The sequence below is a fragment of the Jatropha curcas genome, chromosome 6 (genome assembly GCF_041381405.1).
Source record: "Jatropha curcas cultivar XTBG-Jc1 chromosome 6, XTBG_Jcur_1.0, whole genome shotgun sequence".
In the NCBI taxonomy this organism is placed as follows: domain Eukaryota; kingdom Viridiplantae; phylum Streptophyta; class Magnoliopsida; order Malpighiales; family Euphorbiaceae; genus Jatropha; species Jatropha curcas.
Window position 1 is genome coordinate 7,968,467 of NC_143156.1, and position 21,031 is coordinate 7,989,497.

A 21,031-nucleotide genomic window follows, 5' to 3' on the forward strand; every position below is an offset into this window, starting at 1 on the left:
CCACCATTTTATTTTGTATCTTTTTACTAACATAGGAATTTGAGTTCCTGGGACATACTGATAATCGAAATACCATTGATATACCCAAGAGGTGAAGAAGGTCATACAATAATACATCAAAGATGGGATATGAACTTCTCCTGCGTTAGGTTTATAATGGGATTTAAAATAATGATATAAAGAAAGAATCTCACGAGTAATGATTTCCTCAGAGATACCTCTTGACTGCCACCATTTTTTAAACCAATTTGGAATTTTTAAATCAGTTCTGATATGTTGATCACAATATATAATTTGGTTTATCTATTAAGCCTAAGTCTGGTGCTCTATTTACTAATTCCCTATGTGAGATATTTATTATGTCTTGATGTGATATAGGATTTAATTCAAATTGTTTAATATCTTCTGATTCAGATTCACTGATTTCAGATTGAGAGTTTTCTTCTATTATGTTTATATTTCTAGATGCTTGAGGGGTTTCAGGTGCTACTTGTTGAGTAGTATCTGAATTTAATTCAAGTCTACTTAGTTGTGTCTTTAATGTGCTTAAGAATTCATTTTGACTAGATTTAGAAAGTTGATATGGTTTAAAAATATGAGATTTTATTTTTTCTTTACCCTTTACCTTATCATTTGCAATTGGTTTTTCTTCTAATAAGTTTTCTATTCTTTTTAATTGGGTATTTAAGCAAATTAAACTTGCATTACTAAAATTATTTTGTTCAATGAGTTTTTTATCTGTATCATTTTCTCTAGCTATTTTATATGGAGCACAAACAATTTCATTATCTTGGTATTTTAATTTACTAATTGTTTTAGGTGGAAAATCACTTTGTATAATTCTATCATTTACAATCCATTCTGGGCGTTTATCTCTGACTGTGATAGGATTTAAACTTTTATTGGAACAAACTTCTTTAGTTAATGCAAACCAATCAAAGAATTTGATTTGAGTTTGAGTGTTTAGTTTATAATTCAAGTATTCATATTTTAAATCCTCAAAGGTATGAGTTTTTAGTATCCTATTTAATTTCATCAAGTTTTTAGTTTTAGTTATTTCTTTTATTAGTCCTTTTTCTATGTCCTCTTTACTGAGTACATTTAATTCTCTATTTATTTCATTTATATTTTCAGTTATAGCTGAAGCTGTTAGTGATTCAGGTGATGAATTTACTAAATGTGATTGCTGGTTTATATAGGTGTCAACAGGATTATAGACTGCTTGAGGAATTGAAGCGCTATAATCAACACCTTTCATCTTTAGATTTGGGATATCTGAAGTAGAATACCTAGGTTTGACCAATGTTTGAATAATAGGTTTAGGTTCTGTATCTTTATATTTTGCATAAATTACTGAAGGTATGTTTGAAGAGGGTTTATCATTATCATCTGTGACAACAGAAGATGATGACCCTGTATATCTAGAACTTTGACTTCTATTAAATTTTAGTGTAACTTTACCATCTTCATATTGCTCAATTTTTTGTAAATTTATATTTGGTTTTACCTTTTCTGGAATAGGAGGAGGTACTATTCCTTCCAAGATCCATTCTTCTGGTAGAGTGATGTCTTTCCATTGAATGGTTTTAGGAATTACTGTATTCGTTTTAGTTAAATCTGTTTGTAGGAATCTTGTTTCTCCTACTTTAGGTTGTAACTTATATTTAGTACCAAATGCTGAATTCATTGCTTTATAATGAATTTTATATATCAATGCTATAGGAATTGATCCTTGTTTCATTTTATAATTATGAGTTTTAATTTCTAGAACCATGCTTTCTAGAATATTTACATCATTTAATGAGATAGTCATATCTGGGTATACTTCAAAGGATATGGGTCCTTCACTTAAACTGGTTTCAACTGATCCTAACAAAGAATCTTGAAAGTTTAAAAATCTAGCATCTCTTACCACTGCTAATATACTAGTGTTTAATCCTTCTCTAGTTAAAGGTTTTATACCTACTTGGATTAATCCTATATGTATATACTTATATTTTTAACTTTTATGTTGTTGTAGAGTTTTAGGAGAGAGAAGAGTAATTCTTTCAAATGGTTTACTTAATTGAAAATCTCTTTCTTCTGTTTTTATGACATAATCTGTTTCCATAAATTAAATTTAGAAACTTTATAGATTTGTTCTTTATCAACCTTAGGTATTTCTCATTCATCAATAGCTTTACTAAAATCTTGTAAAATTAATTCATTGCGATTTATAACCCTTTTTATTTCTGAAGATTCAGAATCATCCGATTTAATACTACTAGCAGATCTACACAATAAAGGATCCATTTTAGAATATCAACAAGTTGCGACCACTGCCTGGTTATACCCTTACTCAGCCTTTCAACACACGGCCATCAAACGGGTTCAGTAGGCATACCCAAAACTATCTATGATACTTCCAAATGAATTCTTTATTCTATAGTTGCTTAGCAATTTTAAAAAGGAATGGCTCTGATACCAACAAAACACAAAGGACCGATTACTAACTGCAAACTGCAATTAAGTTTTACTAACTGCAAACTGCAATTAAGTTTTACCAGTATGTTGATTCTGAAGTAAATGCTATGATGAAAGACAAGATACCATTTATGTACAATAATCAAAATAATATTTCTGATGTGGAAGATCAGACTAAGCTGCATCCACAGAGCATACTTATATATATATATATATATATATATATATAACAAAAATTAAAAGAAATAATATATATTAGATATTTTCATTTGAAGATGACACAGACAATAAATATAAATTTTTATAATAGCAATTAAATACATACTTATACATATATAATATATTTAGATATGTATTAAATAATTAAAAATGATAGTTTAATTTTAATTTATGTATGGTTGAATATTTGTTAGAGAATAGTTGAGTTCCTTCCTATTATATGATTTTAAGCGGGACATATGTTTTATCGAATGTAAGAAATATGTATAATTTGATAAATACATACATCTACACTCAAGCCATTAGTTTTTCTTCTGGATTCATTTTAATAATAATAATATATAATATATTTTTTGGTGATAAAAAAAATGAAATATGTATAATTTGAACGTAAACCTATATAAATATGAAAAAATTCAGCAAAAAAAATATGCATTAGCCTATTGAAGTCAAATGTGCTTGATCTACCCAACTACATAATGCCTCAAAAGTCGATGGGTTTAGTTAACTTTGTACTTATTGTAACCAAGCTTGTATCCTTTGTTAGTTCTTATTGGGTAGTGAGCATTGCAAGTCCAATAAAATAACAAGGTTGGCATTATCTAAATATGGAATAGCCCTAAACCTCAAGAGGCAGCATATGCCACAATCTAATTAAATAATGAATGGATGTGTCATCCAAAAAAAAAAAAAAAATGAACCACTTGGATTTTGGTGGTCCGGGTTACCCTAAAATTGAATATGAACTTGTATTGTTATCTCTTTAACCAAATGTTAAAATAATGTCATTTTTATTATTCATTTACTATTTTACCCTTTTATTGTGGTAGTTGTTGTTGCCGTCACAGTAACTGATTCTCGTCATCGTCATAGGTAGTCATGTCATTCCTGTCGTTGTCGTCTTTGTTGCATTACAGAAGCTGTATAAGGATAGTTTGAGAATTATGATTTATTTTTTATCACTATTGACATCCTCTTAATTTTTATATTTTTTTTACATTTTATTACTATAGGAACTTAATTTCTGACCTTTGTTAAGTTGACCTATTTTATATTCACATTTAGGGAAAAAAAAAAAAAAAGATCAAGAAATGGAATTGTCTGGAAGAGTTCCAATTTAGTTCATTATGACAAAGTCTGAGGATAATTGGAAATTTTAATGCTGTCAGAATCAGGAATGGAACCATAAAACTAGTTAATCATAGTATACATTAAGTTTGATAAGATTTGTGGCTGACCCAACCAAGTTCTGCAAACTAGGAAATGGACTTTTCAGAAAGGCACTTCTGTAGTCCTTAATTAGATGAATAAACTTCCTGCCAAATCATATATTCTTTGATAAATCCAAATGTTTGAGATTGCAAATTTTGACACAATAGAGCTTGGAATTTCCCCTCCAATAGAGTTTCTAAACAAAACAAGATTAATTAGAAATGTCGAGTTTCCAATGGAGCCAAGTATATTATTATGCATTCTAATTTACCATATTTAGATTTGGCAATTACTCTGAAGACCGAAAGAATTTAGGATTTCAAGCTCTATTGAATAAGGAAAAACGAAGCTTAAGGTGCATTTTTCTTAGAAAATGAAAACTAAAAAAGAGAAATTAGAATATGCATTTAAGTGGTAATAATAAAAAATCATATTTTAATTTCACTTAATAAATATTATTCACAACTTTCATAATCGAGAGAAATAAGATGTAACAAAATAAATTTAGAAATTTTTTATGTAAAAGTTTTTAAATTTTTATTATTGGCTATTTATAATAATAATTTCTTTTATCATTTTGTAAAAGTTTTAAAAAATAAAGGATATAATATATTTGTAATGATAAAATTAATTATTTATTAAAGCATAATATAAATTTTTATGTTATTTAAATATTTTTATTTTTTTCAATGAAAATATTGTATAGAAAAAATTATTTATAAATATTATAATTTTAATTATGAAAATGTAATCTTTTATAAATGAAAAACAGTTAAAAAATATGTTTTTGTTACAAAGAAAAACCCTGTAAAACAATCTAAAAGCTATTTTTCAAATCTTAGTTAAATTTTAGAAAATTGGACAACTTTTTTCTAGCTTTCTAAATAAAAAACATTGATTTAAACACAAAACTATATTTTCCAGTTTTCTTAAAGTGAACACACCAAATGTCTCAAACACTCATCAACTTAGTAAATGAAGCTAGTCGAATCTTCCCACTCAATGCATTTACCTTCAAAATTGGAATTGGTATCTGATAACAAGAACTTCCCTATCAGATTCCAGGATACTATCATCTCATTATGAATTAATCCTTCTGTTATCAAGATGATGACAGATAACACTAATGTTGGAACAAAGCATATAGTTCCCATCAAGCACTCAGCTTTGAACTACTGCTAGTGATAAGACTGTCTAAGCATAGAGTTTCATTTGTTTCAATAAAAGCTTTTTGGCTAATAAAGAGTAGGCCATTGATACTAATTCTAAGTATTAAACCAAACCAGTCCAATGTACAATCTAGACTATATATGCACCAAAGAGCTAGGCCATGGTACTAATACTTGCTTCAAAGCTTTCCTTTCTTTTTTCTTTTTATTATTCAAATAAAAAGATCAACCATGGGAGTTAATGTGAGAGATGTCATGTTTCCAATGGAGAGATGTCAAGTAGAAATGTGGAGGAACTCTGCCACTAAGCCTGCATAGTTGTGAAAATATTGAAAGAATGTAAGAATTTGGCCAAGAATAAATGAAGTATAACTCAAGTTTAAATGTTCCAAGGATCTGAGTCATGGTAATGATAATTAATCTAATCTCCCCACTTAACCCATAATTTTCTGGAATTTTATCTGGGTTGTGGATATCAACAATACTCAGAGCTCCTAGCAGAGCATTTGGAGATGACTTGCTCCTGATCATATTACATGTCTCTTTTTTCTAAATAAGACACTTAAAAAGTATTTCATTAGATTATTGCCATTATATGGCTAGTCCATTTGAGTAACCAAAAAGAAGAAAACTTCATCAAAAGCTTCCTGCTACCTTCATCATCAAATCTAGCAAATTGTTTTAGCTATATGTGCACATGTACGAGTTATTCAACAATAATTCAGAAAGATCGAAGACAGACAATTGAGAAAGTTGTTCAAAAACTATCAGGAGAGTCTCATTTAGTTGATTCCCAGAAAGTTCAACCTTGGTTAGGTTTTGTAAGTTGCCTACCAAATTAGGAATTGGACCATGAAACCTATCATCCTTTAGAGACAAGAATAGAAGATTATCAAGATTACCCAACCATTAAGGCAAATTGCCAAATAAATTGTTCATAGATAAGCTTAAGTACATCAAACTAGGCAGGGGATTTTGAGCCACAATGCGTTGCTTCAAGGACTTCAGGCAAACTGCATATCAAGTTATTTTCAGAATAAATCGAAGTTTTGAAATAGCAGAATTCACCATTGGGCTTAGGAATCCCCACCTCCTATATTATTGGTAAATAAATCAAAATCGATGAGATATGACATGTTTCCAATGCAAGTAGGAAGTTTACCATAGAAAAAAAAAGAACCTCTATACTTTTCCAACTTCCTTGGAACAACTGAGAGCAACTTGCAGAAAGTCTGACCCAGTTGGATGCTACTATAGAAACGGTCAACTCCATCCACAGGAAGATGTTTCAATCGGACAAGACCGGCCAACAATCAAGATTATCAGCTTTTTGACCTGTGCATTCAGAACTGGCAAGAAACTGTAAGTTATAACACTACAATAACATTTTGAATTACAAAAACTTTGTTTTTTAAAATATAATAAATTATGATGATTGCCGGTAGCAATTAATACTTTAGATATCAAATGGTGTCAAAATAATATTTCATATCATAAAAATTTTTATCAATTTTGTGGTATAAGAAGAGAACTGTTCGGCTGTATAGTTCGTAGCTTATAATATTATTTCAGAACCATAATCTCTCCCAAAAAAGAGATATTTTTAATTAAATTAAAAAGAAAATTTGAAAGTTGGGTGACCTTTATTTAACTTTTTAAGTTTTGGTCTTTTTAATTACGGAGTGTCTAACCACTATCCATTATTATACCCAAAAGAGTGGGACAGTATTCTCCTCTGTTTCTCCGTTTATGTACTCCTTTTAAAACCAGTAAATCTCTACTGATACCGCAACCACCCAAAATGGATCAAATTTCCCCAAAACCCAAACAGATATTCATCTTATCCGGCCAGAGCAACATGGCGGGTCGCGGCGGTGTAACTAAACACCCGCACCAGCATTGGCACTGGGACGCCGTTGTCCCACCAGAATGCCAGCCGCACCCAGACATCCTCCGTTTAACAGCCGGCCTGCAGTGGGTTCAAGCCCACGAACCACTCCATGCGGACATCGACTCCAAAAAAGTGTGCGGGGTGGGACCAGGGATGTCATTCGCCAACGCTGTGAGAGAGCGCGTCGGAGTGGTGGCTCTGGTGCCGTGCGCCGTCGGTGGAACGGCGATTAAACAGTGGGCGCGTGGAGAGGCTTTGTATGAGACGATGATGAAGAGGGCGAAAGAAAGCGTGAAGGATGGCGGAGAGATCAAGTGTTTGTTGTGGTATCAAGGAGAGAGTGACACGTCTAGTGAGCACGATGCTGAGGCGTACCAGGGAAAAATGGAGAAGCTAATTGAAAATGTGAGGGAAGATCTTCATTTGCCTTCACTTCCAATTGTTCAGGTCAGTATTTGGTAGTTGAAGAGTTAACTTTACCTACTGCTCAACTTAATATATATAATATGGAAAATTACGATTTTAATTCAATTTTAAATATTATTTTTATTTAGAAAATAACTAATTCCTCAAATCAAATATTCATTTTTATTTCATTTAATTTTAATATTTATTTTTTCAATATGAAAAAAAAAATAAATTTTATTTATAAAAATGAATTAATTCCCCATGAGCTTGTTCATCCTTGTTTAACATATCACTAATTTAGTAGCAGAACAACTAAGAAATCATTCCATATATAGGAGAGAAGTCCATAATAAAAGCTTTGCTTAACTAGAAGCAAACTTAAACAAAGGCTTCATAGGAGATTTCAATTCTTATGGAATGATCAATCTCTGTAAGCAGTGATGATGAAGAGCAAATCAAATGTTCATCATCAAATCTGCAGTGGTAGGAGATTGCCCTTATTAAAGATGCATTGCTCGCTTTGCTTTGTCTTTGTGTGATTAAAGTAGCTTTTGTTGCATGATATTATAAATATAAAATGTCCCTAACAATTACCAAAACAAGCAACTATTGAAATTTGAAAATGATGTTCTTCAGTAATTAATGATTTTCAAGACAGGAGATCACATGAAAGCTTGCATGAAATAGGAAAATAATTCTTGATGAAGGAAATCTGGTTCAATATCTTTCACTTTCTTGTTACTTTCTTTCCTCTTTTATAATATCTCGGTCCAGGCAACATAATCTTAAGACTATTACCAACTTTCTCGAGTAAATAACAAGAAGAGAGGTTTTTCCTATTTACTCAGTTTGGATCTTTGATTGTTAAAGTTATGATCTGTTTGGTATTTCAGCTATAACTAAGAATAGATTTTAAGCCCAAAATTAATAGTAATTATGCTAATGAGTGCTTTTTTTCTTTTAATATGGCTTTTTCAATATGACTAATCTTTATATTTTTGAAGTGGAAGTGTAAAATCTAGTGATATGTGAAAAAAAAAAAGTTCATATCTAAAAAGAACTAATTAATAGTTATTGACATTTTTAGTAGAACTCAAAATAAATGTTGTCTTCTTTACTTCCTTTCTCCCTTGCTATATTGGTATTTCAAAAGTAAATTGATTCTTGTAAAGCTGACTCTAATTGCGATGTGAAGGTTTGTGTTACAATTGTTTCAATGAGTAGGGTTACCTGTATGATGTTGTTTATAGACTGAATTTTAGAAACTAGTTTATGTACTCAAAATGAATTATAGTATTATAATTTCTTTATTAGCTTCATAATTTGACAACTATGGTTTTGAACAGCCTTCATATTTAAAAGTCTTAATCCCATGCAAATTCTTTACAATTTCCATAAACCAGTTCATAATCCATCTGGGTCAAATCATTATTTCTCACCATAACTTCATCCGACCTTTGTTTCTCTTCTTTATTCCATAGATTGGTTTATAAATTCATTTAAAAGGCTCTTTTGGTGTTAAAAAAAGATCATATTGGGTTATAGTAAGAAAACAATGATATGATGAGCCTTTCAAATGGGTTTATAAACAATGATCATTGTTTTCTCACTATAACACAATCTGATCTTTGTTTCATACCAAATGAGTCTTTCAAATGGATTTATAAACCAATCTATGGAACAAAAAAGAGAAACAAAAATCGGATGGAGTTATTGAACCTGATGAATTATGAACTGGTATATGAAAATTGCAGAGAATCTACATGGAATGAACCTTTTAAATACAAAGACTATTTAATACCATAGTTGTTAGATTATAAAGCTAATAAAAGAACTTGGACCTCTGTAATTCATTCTGAGCACATAAACTAGTTTTTAAAAATGGGTTTGAATTGCAAACAGTGTATCATACGAGTAAACTTGCCTATTATAACACATACCTTCACATTTCTAGTTGTGATTAGAGTTAGCTTTACAAGAATCAATTAATTTTGAAATAAAAATATAGTAACAGAGAGAGGAACCAAAGAATACAACGCATTTTGAGTTCTACTTAAGATGGCAGTAGCTACTAATTAAGTTCTTTTAGATATGAACTATTTCTTTTTCATTTATCACTAGGTTTTACACTTCCACTTCAAAAATATAAATATTAATCATATTGAAAAAAAAAATTCATTCATTAACATGTCTACTATTAATTTTTGGCTCAAAATCTATTATTAGTTATAGCCGATACCAAACGCGTCCTAACTTTAACAATCAATGATCCAAACGCGTCAATAGGAAAAATCTCTCTTCTCGTTATTTACTTGAGAAATCTTGGTAATAATCTCAAGATTAAATTGCATGCAAAAAAAGTAATAAGAAATTGGAAGATATTGAATAGATTTCCTTCACCAATAATTATTTTCCTATTTCGTGGATGCTCTTGTGTGATCTTGAGTTAATTATTGTAATTGTACATATGTACATCTTCAGTTATAAAATTTTACAGAATTCATCTATACATAACTTCACACTTACCATATTTGATATGGATTAATACTTAATTATATTTAATTTCAAGAACCTAATTATATAATTAAGAGTCAAATTCTATCAAAACTGCTCAAATCGTTTATGTATATATGTGTGTGTGTGTGTGTGTGTGTGTGTTTGAACTTTTAAATGATAAATAATTCAATTCAACTTTTGAATGGAAATTTCCTTTACATTGCTTAGTTTATATTGGGTAATAATTATACCATAATTTCATATTAGTTAGATACATTATATAACTATTCTATGAAAAGTTCTAAAGTTAAAGATTCATGGAAAATATATTATTTCACATTATGATTGATTGGGCAATAATTATACTATAATTCTTTTTCTTTAGACAATTCTGAATTTGGTTTGATTGTTTTGGATTGTAAGATTATTTTACATTTTAGGCTTGATATTAAGTTCAAGTGGGTTAGGAGACAAACAAATATGAATGATCACGTGTTAGCTAGAGCGACCATTCGCTATACTCGTTTCCAAGTTTGGGATAATCTCCCTCCTTGTTTTGTTGGTAATGCTCGTTGAGTTAATGATATTCATTTTTCTCTTTAAAAAAAAAAATAAAACTATAATTTTTTAGTAATAAATGTAGAAATAAATCAATATTTAATTTCTATATCAGTAAATTGCTTAATTAACATCTTATTGGATATATATTTTTTATCATACTCAAAATAAACGTATGAAAAAATAATTTAAATGCTTTGAACAAATATTTAAAATCATGTGTGTTTTATGTCATCGTTTTCCTATATTTAAGATCTTATTAATCCTTTTTTTTCTTATTATCTAGACGAATGATTCCTTGAACTGCCACTAAGCATTTGGTATGATTTGCATGTTTGATAGTTTGATTTAGTTTTAATTCTTTTCAACCATGCTTTAATTTTGGTGTGATTATTACTTCAAACCAAACCAAATCGATCCACAAATAATCCTAGCCAACACAATTAAATCTGTCCAGAAGTGGGACGGATTCAAGATAAATAATATTTTTTAAAAATATTATTATATGTTTATTATTTTAATGGATTATACTAAATCCATTTTGAGGGTGAGAAGGTTCAGTCATTTCTTTGCACTTTTTTTTTCTCTGTATCCGTTTTATATTTAACAGATTCGATGTAACTAGATTTCTCTAGTCAGACGACATTATTATTGGAATTACTTTCACAAAATTGCATTATTCCGATAAATAGTTTCAAAATAAGCATTATTTTTATCATAAGCCCCCATGGGTGGAGTTAATTGCTCCATCCATCTACTGGTCTAGACTTGTTGGGCCTGGTAACTTCAACCAAACATAAACTTCTTATGGGATGGGCCAATCCACAAGGTTGGCTCTTTCATAAAGGTACACTATTCTCCCATATAGGCCATATTCGCTTGTTGCATTCAAAAATGTTATTTTCATAATATTTTCCAGTGACTTTGGATCATATGATTATATTCATTATTTGGTGTATTGATTGACTTGGAAAATGTAATATAATTTTAGGTAGCAATTACATCAGGAGATGAAAAGTATTTGGAGAAAGTAAGAGAAGCACAGTTAGGTATGAAGGTACAGAATGTAGTATGTGTGGATGCCAAGGGCTTGCAACTGAAAGAGGATAATCTCCACCTAACTACTCAATCTCAAGTTAAGTTGGGCCAAATGCTTGCAGGTGCATATCTTCAGCATTTTGCACCATAATAACCTCTCCTTACTTTACTTTAAAGGATTCTCCACTTTTGGTTTTCCTTCTTTTCTTGTTTTGAGAAACATTTTTTGTTGGCTTTAATAAAGTTGTTGGTTTGTTTGTTGTAATTGGTTTTTCATTTCTGGCATGTAAAAGTGTGTCAAGGACAAACAATTTTAGGAATGGATGTTCTCTGTAAGGCCAAGCTTTAGGTCACAGAAAGTTGGGTGTAGTTTAGGAAATATGCTTTATGGCATGCCTAAAATTAGGTATGGCCATGGTGTTGAGTTTCTACTAGATGGGAAAAATCGATTCGAATTGGTTCCAATTCTAAATATTGGAATCAGAATCGGCCATTTTAATTGAAGTTGGTTAGGAACTTTCATCCGGATTAGCCATTTTTTTTTTTCAAAAAAAAAAAAAAAAAAGAATGACTTGAAATCAATTTGATCTAGTCAAAACCAAATCGATTTTGGCTGAATTGGAGATGATAATGAGCAGGCTGAACGATCATGAAACGGGTTCGAATCAGATTCGCAATATCCATATCCGTTTCATCAGTAAAAATTAATATTCATTAGATATTTGCTCCGTTTGAAATTGGATTGGATTTGAATTTGGATTTATATTGGAGTAACACATATATGATAAATAAAAAGAATTTATTTTTTAGGAGTGAGAAGTTTCGAGTTTAAATCCTTTCGACTGCAAGTGTTTTCATCAATTTGATGAGTTCAAAGGAGGGAGGGCTATCCCTGTTGTTTAGCCTGCAGTGTTATTTCGACTCATTGAGCTTATCAATGAATTAAAAAAAAAAGAAGTATTTTTTAAAAGGGAAGAGGAATAATCAAATTGGGTTTGAATAGATTCAGATTGAATTGGCGCAGATCTATATCCTCTCCATTTATAAACAAATCATGTTTTGCCTGCTCCATTTGCGTTAAATAAGCGTCTTTTGGCTGAACCAGTGATGTATGCTGCATGGTTCCTCCTCCAATAAACTGCAACAACCATCGCACTGTGCATAACTAAAACAAACAAAATTAACTAACAAATGAACTAATTGAAAGGAAAATAAATATTTTAACTAATCATTTAATTAACGTTAATAAATTATTATAATGTAAATAATATTCTAGACTTTTCAATTTTTATCATGAAATTTTTTATAATACAGAAAAAAAATGATGGTTCAATTAGCACAGCCCATCTGGTCATGCGGACCCAAGTGGCACCAGTTCGTTATCCTTCCACTGCCACGAGCGAGAAGTAGCTGCTGCTCTGTGAAACCAGCCTGACGCGGTTCCCTCGCCCGAGACCCGAGGCTCAACTCTCAGCTTGGAACGGGCAAGCAAGAAGTTATTCCCTTCGAGCCCAACCATCAAGGCTTGTGCAATGTTCCATTGATTTGGTGCCCCCGCTTGGTCACAGACTTGCGTCACCAAGCCCGGCAATGGTCCACGTCACTGAGCAGCAGTAAGAGGAGTCAGAAGTAACTATTATCCTTTGATATGGGATGGCTCGCTTCTCTGCCTGATTAACAGAAATCATCGATGGCACATATAAAACTAGTAGATTTTTCTTTTTCCATAATGTTATTAACTGTTTGTAGTTAAACTAATAGACTTTTAATCAATTTTATAGGAACATTACTCAACGCAGAAAAATAAATGTTCAAAAATTCTGAAGCAAGAAAGGTTCATCCTTCTTATAGAGTTTCATAGTTTTTAGATACTGATCTAGTTGAGACTGTTTGGCATCAAGCTTAATTTTATGGGTTAAATTCCCTTCACATTTTTTTTTAAAAAAAGTTGGGTATAGTTTAGGAAATATGCTTTTCATGGCAGGGCTAAAATTAGGTTTGGCTACAGGTTGAGTTTTGACAAGATCGGATTAATTGATTTCGGATTGATTTTAATTTTAAATATTGGAATTAGAATCTATCAGAGTCGAAGTTGGTTGGACTCTCTTAACATTTAATTAGATTAGCAAAAAAAAAATATATATTATTTTAAAAAAAAGACTTGAAATCAATTTAATCTATGTCAAAATCGGATCAATTTTAATTGAACTATATATGATCACAGAGCATGTTGGGATCAAATTTGCGAGATATATATATATATATATATATATATATATATATATATATATATATATATATATATATATATATATATATATTGAATAAAAGAGGTGTTTTTTTAAGGGAAAAAAATTAATCAGGTCAAATTCAAATCAAATTGATATATAATCGAATTTTATAGGCCCGTACTTAACTTACAAATGAATTAATTGAAAGAAATATAAATATTTAGACTAATCATTTAATATCATAATGAAATAATTCTTTAAGACCATAAACTAATTGCATATTTCAGATTTTGTTTATCATTAAATGTATTAAAAACCATGGATTATTTTCAACTCCATTAATTTTTATCATGAAATTTATATATCAATAGGGAAAAAAAAAATGATGGTTCAATCATCACAGCCTATATGGTCGTGTGGGCTCAAGTAACACTGACTCGTTATCCTTCCACTGCCAGGAGTGAGAGGTTATCGCTGCTCTGTGAAGCCAGCCTGACGCGGTGCCCTCTTCTCTAAGAAGCCAAGAGATTCGAGCCTTCGCTCAGACCTATGGTTCCACTCTTGGCTTGGAACGGGCGAGCCAAGAGTTTGCCACTTCGAACCCAACCGCATAGGCTTGTGCGATGTTCCATCACTTTGGTGCCCCCTCTAAGGTAACAAGCTCGCGTTACCAAGCCCGGCGACGATGACAGTTACGAAGTACGTGCATAAGGAATAAGAGGTGCTTATTTTTACTCAATGTGGGTTTGGCTTGTTTCTTGTTTTACCAAGAACTTCTATTTGTCTCATTAACACACTCTCAATTGCACATATAAAACAACTACGAAAATATATTAAAAAAAACCCAAATTCATAATGAGATTGCAAAAACTATATAGAATTGAAATATGTGTAAAAGAAACATTTATTTAAATTTAAGTAGACAAAAATGGATTTTTATTTTTATTTTTCATAATTTTATTAATTGTTATAGTGAAATTAATGGACTTTTTCTTTTAGTATTGAAATTAATAGACTTTTAATATTAAGTTTATATAGAACATTACTCAATGTTCAAAAATATTAATACTACTGAAAATAATATATTTATATCAAAATGGCTTTCTCTATAAAGAAAAAAAAAAAAAAAAAAGAGTTTCATATAAAAGAAAGCAACCACAAACAACTCCTTAATTCCAAAAGGAATCTATCTATCTATATCTATATATAATTCTGAAGCAAAATGATGTGAGTTCAGAATCTATTCTTTGAGTATTCTATTTTATCTCTTTTTAGGAATTTTTGAATTTTTTCTTTATTTTTCTATATTTTAATTGGATGGTTATACATTTTTTAATTTTAAAATTAATATTTAGATAATAGCAATATATTTTGAAATCTAATCTAATTTAATAACTATTCTATTTTATTTGATATTTGATTTTCATTTTTTCAAAATTTAAAATTTTTAAAGACAATTTGGCTTTTGAAAATTTTTAATTTAACCTATATTTGTATCTATATAATCATTGTTAGTGACTTAAATGAACAAGATGATTGTTTTCACATAAACTACTTTGCTTTCTTTCTTTTGTTAATTTGTTGTTGGCTAATTCATACTCGCTACTCCAACCTTTGCAACTTGTTACAATTGCACCACAAATCTAACTTAACCCCCAGACACCCCAATTTCAAACGTTTGTAAAAATTACACCCTAATTTGAAATCTAGCCAAAATTGACAATAAAAAATAATAAACGTGGAATCCACTTTAGTTAACTAACTCACCTCAAGTTAGCTAACTTAAACGCACCGTTTAGGGTAAGAGGATGGATCCCAAATCTTATTCCCTCTCTTCATTCTCTCTTCCTCTCTTCGATCACTCTCTCCTCTTCCATGAAAATCTCAAAACAAATATTACTTATTCTCATCAAAATTTTATAATATTCTTTTTTCCTCAACAATTTATCTTTGTATTAAAGAAAAGCGAGACATAAAATGGTGTAGCCTGTTGTCATTATTGTATAGAGTAATCTAGGGCTTTATTTTAATTTGGGTAAAGGAGATTTGCATTTGGAAAAAGCTAAGGATGGAGATGAGATCTACTTCAGAAATTAGTGAGGTGTCTTTCATTTCAACCACAAACCAGGTGTATTTTGCAGGCACAATGAAGAAGCACATTTATACACCTCATGGAGTCTATCAAATCCAAAAGCAGGTTTTATTACTGTCTTAAATGAGGGATAGGGCAAATAAGTGAAGGTTCTTCATGTGGCTTGATAATGAACACTCTCCAAGGGTTATTCAAGTCATGAATGTGATTTATGGAAGGTTAGATGCTACAAAAGCTAAGTTGAAGAAGGTGGAGGAGTAAGAATTAAAGCTAGAAATGGAGTTGAAGTCACTAGAACAAAAGTTGAGAATGAAGAAAGAGGCAGCGAAAGAAATGAACACAAAAATGGAATTCTTAACAGTAGAAAATCTCAATATCTAATTGTCTCTATATCCAAGCACAAAGAGAGAAAATATTTGTTAAATCTATTGTTGGCACTTGTGTTGCCTTGATTTTAGGTTTATGGATTTATAATTATTTCAAAAAGAATGTGAAATTGATGTATTGGCCCTGATTAGTTTTGTTTAGGAGATGATTTCTAGGTATTTCAATTGAAAGTTAATGTATTTTGTTTGGTTAGCACTAAGTATAGATGCTAAAAGTTATAGCTTCTGTTGTTAATTGTAACCCCTGTGAACATATGTTGTTCTACAAAAAATGAAATCCAGTGTCATTTTGAGTATCCAAATCTGTCTCTGTTCACCTCAACATTATTAGACCATAAAATTAAATAATAAAAAATAGGGTAAGAAAGAAATGTAAGAAAGTAACTAAATATATTGCCAAAATTTTCAGTTTTTACAAAGGCATAGATTTTTGGATGTTGGTTATCAAGAATACAGGACTAATAACCTAACATCCACTATATATGAACCAAATACAAGTTGCTTATTTTTCAATCCACAAACTAATGCCAAAATCACCTGTTATATTGCCTAACTGTAACAAAAAATGCTAAACCTATCCAACACATTTGTCATTGGTGGAGAACCAAAAACCAATTCCACCTTCTCTTTCTGTTAGTGATAATTAAAAAGTTGCAGCTGACTCCAATTACAAAAAATTCCATGTGTCAACTTGAAGTAATATCTTCCTTTACTGTTAACAAAAATATTATAATCTAAACTAACTAAGTTTACTTGAGATAACCTCTGTCCTTTGCTTAACTAAGCTAGCATCATCTGACTTTCTTCTTGGCCTAATTTTTTTCCTTATTGCAGCTTGTGTTGCATTTTTTTCACTGATAAACTGCACACTTGTTTCAGTTGGCATCTGAGAAGCAAAATTAATCATTTAGAGCATTAAATGAACACAAGATATCATACAAAAGCACCATAAACTGCAGCTTTAAATGAAACAAAAAATCCAACAAATTTTTAGAATCATCATTTCTCCTTCAAACATTACAAGGATAGTTAAAAATATAATCATACTCTTGCATATACTCTTCTTGATTCAGCAGAAAACACAACACCATATCCTTATCTAACTTGCTGTGCCTTTTTTCTTATGACAGAATTAACATCTGTTGTAGCCTGTGCATTGCTTGATTCAGCCCTTACTGGATTTTTTTCAAGCCGATCAACTTTCCCCTGCAAATTATATGCAAAATAGTAAAAAAAAGTTCAGAAAGCTATAACATATACAATCCTAAATCACAACATATACAAAAGTTCAAAGCATAATCACAAAAAATACAAATACAAGCTAAATTATTATATAAACAATAACATGATCAAATACAGCCACATGACATTAAATAAACAAAAAAATAGAAGGATTTTTTGTGCAAATTGCACTTACAGGCTTGGGGGCTCGAGAAGCAGGAGGCTCTTTATGTGACATCCCGACCCGGCAAAGCGATCCTAAGAAGGCGGGTAGAGCGAAGCTCCTGGCTAGCTTCTAGGATGGCAGACTAGTTAGGGTAGTGGAATGCGGGACATAGGAATGAATCGAATCATATATCGAAAATGGGGAAACTAATCATTAGAGGCGCCTTTTGGTGGAATGGCTGGAGAGTTGGAAGAACTTCAGGGTTAAGCGTGCTCGCTTAATGGAAATCCTAGGATGGGTGACCTCCTGGGAAGTTTCTCATTTCACCTACGGGATAAAAACCGTGCGGGTCTTGCCAATCTTGTATGGGGGATTTGGCTTGATCCAAAGCGGACAATTCCTCTGGTGATTAGAGTCGGGGCGTGACAGTTGGTATCAGAGTCGGACCCCCTCCAGTAGATGTATGGTTCGAGGACGAACCACGCGGAAGCTGGTGGGCCTGTGACATCCCGACCCGGCAAAGCGATCCCAAGAGGGCAGGTAGAGCGAAGCTCCTGGCTAGCTTCTAGGATGACAGGCTAGTTAGGGTAATGGAATGCGGGACATAGGAATGAATCGAATCATATATCAAAAAGGAGGAAACTAATCATTAGAGGCACCTTTTGGTGGAATGGCTGGAGAGTTGGAAGAACTTCAGGGTTAAGCGTGCTCGCTTAACGGAAATCCTAGGATGGGTGACCTCCTGGGAAGTTTCCCATTTCACCTACGGGACAAAACCGTGCGGGTCTTGCCAATCTTGTATAAGCGATTTGGCTTGATCCAAAGCGGACAATTCCTCTGGTGATTAGAGTTGGGGCATGACACTTTATCTTTGGATAACCTTTCTTGTTGTGTCCATAATCCAAGCAGTGTTGGCATCGCATCTGAATACCATGCTTACCCATCTTACTAGAGTTAGATTTTTTAGGTTCTTCATCAGCTGACTTCATCCTCATAGTTTTCCTTCTACATGGTTTTTTCTTGTACTCTAGTGGAATGATGGATGGCTCATCAATATTAGGCCACATGTCTTCTCCATTCAAGGGGACAAGACCATATTGGTATGTCTTAATATAAATCTTTCTTCAAGTAATCATCCATATAATCCAACACTTCATATCTCATGTAGTGAATGCATGAAATGGCATGACTGAAATGGACTCCAGAGAGTTGCCAAGAGTAATTCCTTTGTGAGAGGGATACCACAAAGGAATTTCCACCATCTTTGACTTGGAATGTATCACCATCAGAAGGACGGTCTCTGCAATGTCCTTGTAACATCATACATTTTAGGAAAAGTGGACAAAAACTGTTGTACAAAACTTGGTTTTATCCCTCTTTATAAAATTCTCAACTACTTCTGCATCAAGCTCCTTTAATTCTTTGAGTTTCTTATCAAATTCAACCTCCCAAGTAGAATATACAATTGCCAAAAAACGTTGCTTGTACCCTTCTCCCCTATGCTTTTTCTTCCAGTTGGCATGAATGTGGATTGCACAATTCCTATGCTCAAAATAAGGAACAAGCTCTTAAACGGCATTCTCTAAACCCTTATCAAACAAAAGAGAACACAAGCTCAAACATTTTAAGTAAAATTAACACAAAATTTGAATAAATGGAGCTAATGTTAGAGAATGTTACCTTTTCGTGGTCACTCACGATGGTGAGTCCAACACTGTCTATAACTCCTAGGTCCTCAAATAGCAAATTCAGAAACCAAGTCCAACTAGCCTCTTTCTCTCTTTCCACAACAGCCTATGCAACTTGATATATTTGATTATTGACATCTTTGGCAATTGCACTAAGTAACTGTCCTCCAAGCATTATGTTCAAAAAACAACCATTAATAAATAGACATGGTCTACAACCCTCTTTGTAGCCTTTTCTCAAAGATGAGAATCCAATGTATAGTCTTTGAAATACATTTGGGCCTATACGTCCATCTCTTTACATTGCAGAATAAATGTCCCCCCTTGTCAACTCTTCTTAGCTCTAGTATGTAAGACCTCAATTTCTTATAGTGTGCCTCTGAAAACCCTGTTAGCTTTGCCATAGCTTTAGCCCTCGCTCTGTAACACAGTTCCCTATTAACTGTAACAACATACTTTTCATTCATGTTCGTTATCATCTTCTCCACACCATAAGAAGGATCCCTTCTTATTTGTCCTAAGAATTCTCTTACAAGAAAATCATAAGTTGCTTGTCAATTTGTCAATGACCTAAAACACTTGTGTTCTTCTTGATAGGTCCCGGTAACCCATGACTTGTCCTTTCCTTATATGCTTACATATAGTCTCCAAGGATAAGATCCAAAGCATCTACAATCAACCTTAGTAGCCTCACTTTTCCTCCATCTGACATTGAATCCATTAAGCAAAGCAAACTTTTTTACACCCATCATTAGTTGCTCCTTAGAAGCAAAAACCATGCCAATAGCAAACTAAAGCTTTTTATGATCGCATGAAAGGTCATACACATTTTTAAATGGCTTTTTCTTCTATTTAACATGCATTTCTCCTTCATCATTGCTATTTGTATTTTAGAACTCTTTATTAGATTGCTCATAGTCGCCCTTATTTTCAGGCACATTTACATCATATGTTATGGGATCATTCACAATTTAGGCAATTCACTACTGGCAGCCTTTTCATTCTCAACAGTAAAAGCCCCTTCTAAGCCTAACCCAACTCCATTATCATTTACTATGTTTCTTAATTTCAACACGTTCTCCCTAGCCTTCACAGCCTCTTCATCATCTTTATCCTCATCCAGTATTGAAGAAACATGAATATTTGAATCACTTTCTTCCTCTTCAATATCAATATCTACTTCAACACAACTATCAACATTTTGAGCCTCAACATTATTCTCATCATCACTTACTATCAACCCCTCCCTCTCCGTGGCTTGAAAAATCAAGTTAATGTCATCCACATCATCATGATTAAGCTCAAATGAAATTTTTTCATCATTAAGCTCACTAATTATATGCTCAGTCCAACTATTTTCCACTAACTTCATGTTGGTCTCAATGTGTACCTGTAAAAAATTATAATCCTTTCCCTCTTCTAGCATTGCAACTACGTCCTCACCTGTCCTGACTAAACTCAAGCATCTCTAATCACCCATTGGTTTGAAATAACTATTCTTTGCACCTCACCACTGCTAAAACCTCCAACCGTATTCACTATTTCTTCATACTTCATATTTGTCCCTGTTTGGGTACCCCCATTCTTCTAAAACTCATCCACCAACATATTTCAATATCTTTCCCTCCTTACTCATGACACCACCAACCTATACCTCTATGGGGAACCTGTTGAATACATCCAATGATAACCAAAATCACAACTAAAACACAAATATATATATATATATATATATATATATATATATATATATATATATATATATTAAACACATTTCATACTTTTTGAATTTA

At 31.9% G+C, this 21,031-nt stretch overlaps 1 protein-coding gene, 1 non-coding gene and 1 pseudogene across 2 annotated transcripts; 1 reads left to right on the forward strand and 2 right to left on the reverse strand.

Annotated features, from left to right (window-relative positions):
• Positions 1–6,751: 6,751 nt before the first annotated feature.
• On the forward strand, positions 6,752–11,719 carry LOC105630395 (carbohydrate esterase, putative (DUF303)). The gene is made up of 2 exons (XM_012212231.4): positions 6,752–7,401; positions 11,408–11,719. The coding sequence occupies exons 1-2, from the start codon at positions 6,865–6,867 to the stop codon at positions 11,603–11,605; spliced, it is 735 nt and encodes a 244-aa protein (XP_012067621.1). The 5' UTR covers positions 6,752–6,864; the 3' UTR covers positions 11,606–11,719.
• Positions 11,720–12,771: 1,052 nt separating this feature from the next.
• On the reverse strand, positions 12,772–13,043 carry LOC149495480 (signal recognition particle RNA; annotated as a pseudogene).
• A 1,020-nt stretch (positions 13,044–14,063) lies between these two features.
• Positions 14,064–14,366, reverse strand: LOC149495481 (signal recognition particle RNA). Its single transcript, XR_016321522.1, has one exon.
• Positions 14,367–21,031: the final 6,665 nt, after the last annotated feature.

Excerpts from the sequence above, each read along its gene's own strand:
- LOC105630395 (XM_012212231.4), top strand. The coding sequence starts at position 6,865 with ATGGATCAAATTTCCCCAAAACCCAAACAGATATTCATCTTATCCGGC. Across the intron at positions 7,402-11,407 it reads CTTCACTTCCAATTGTTCAG|GTAGCAATTACATCAGGAGA; the intron begins GTCAGTATTTGG and ends ATATAATTTTAG.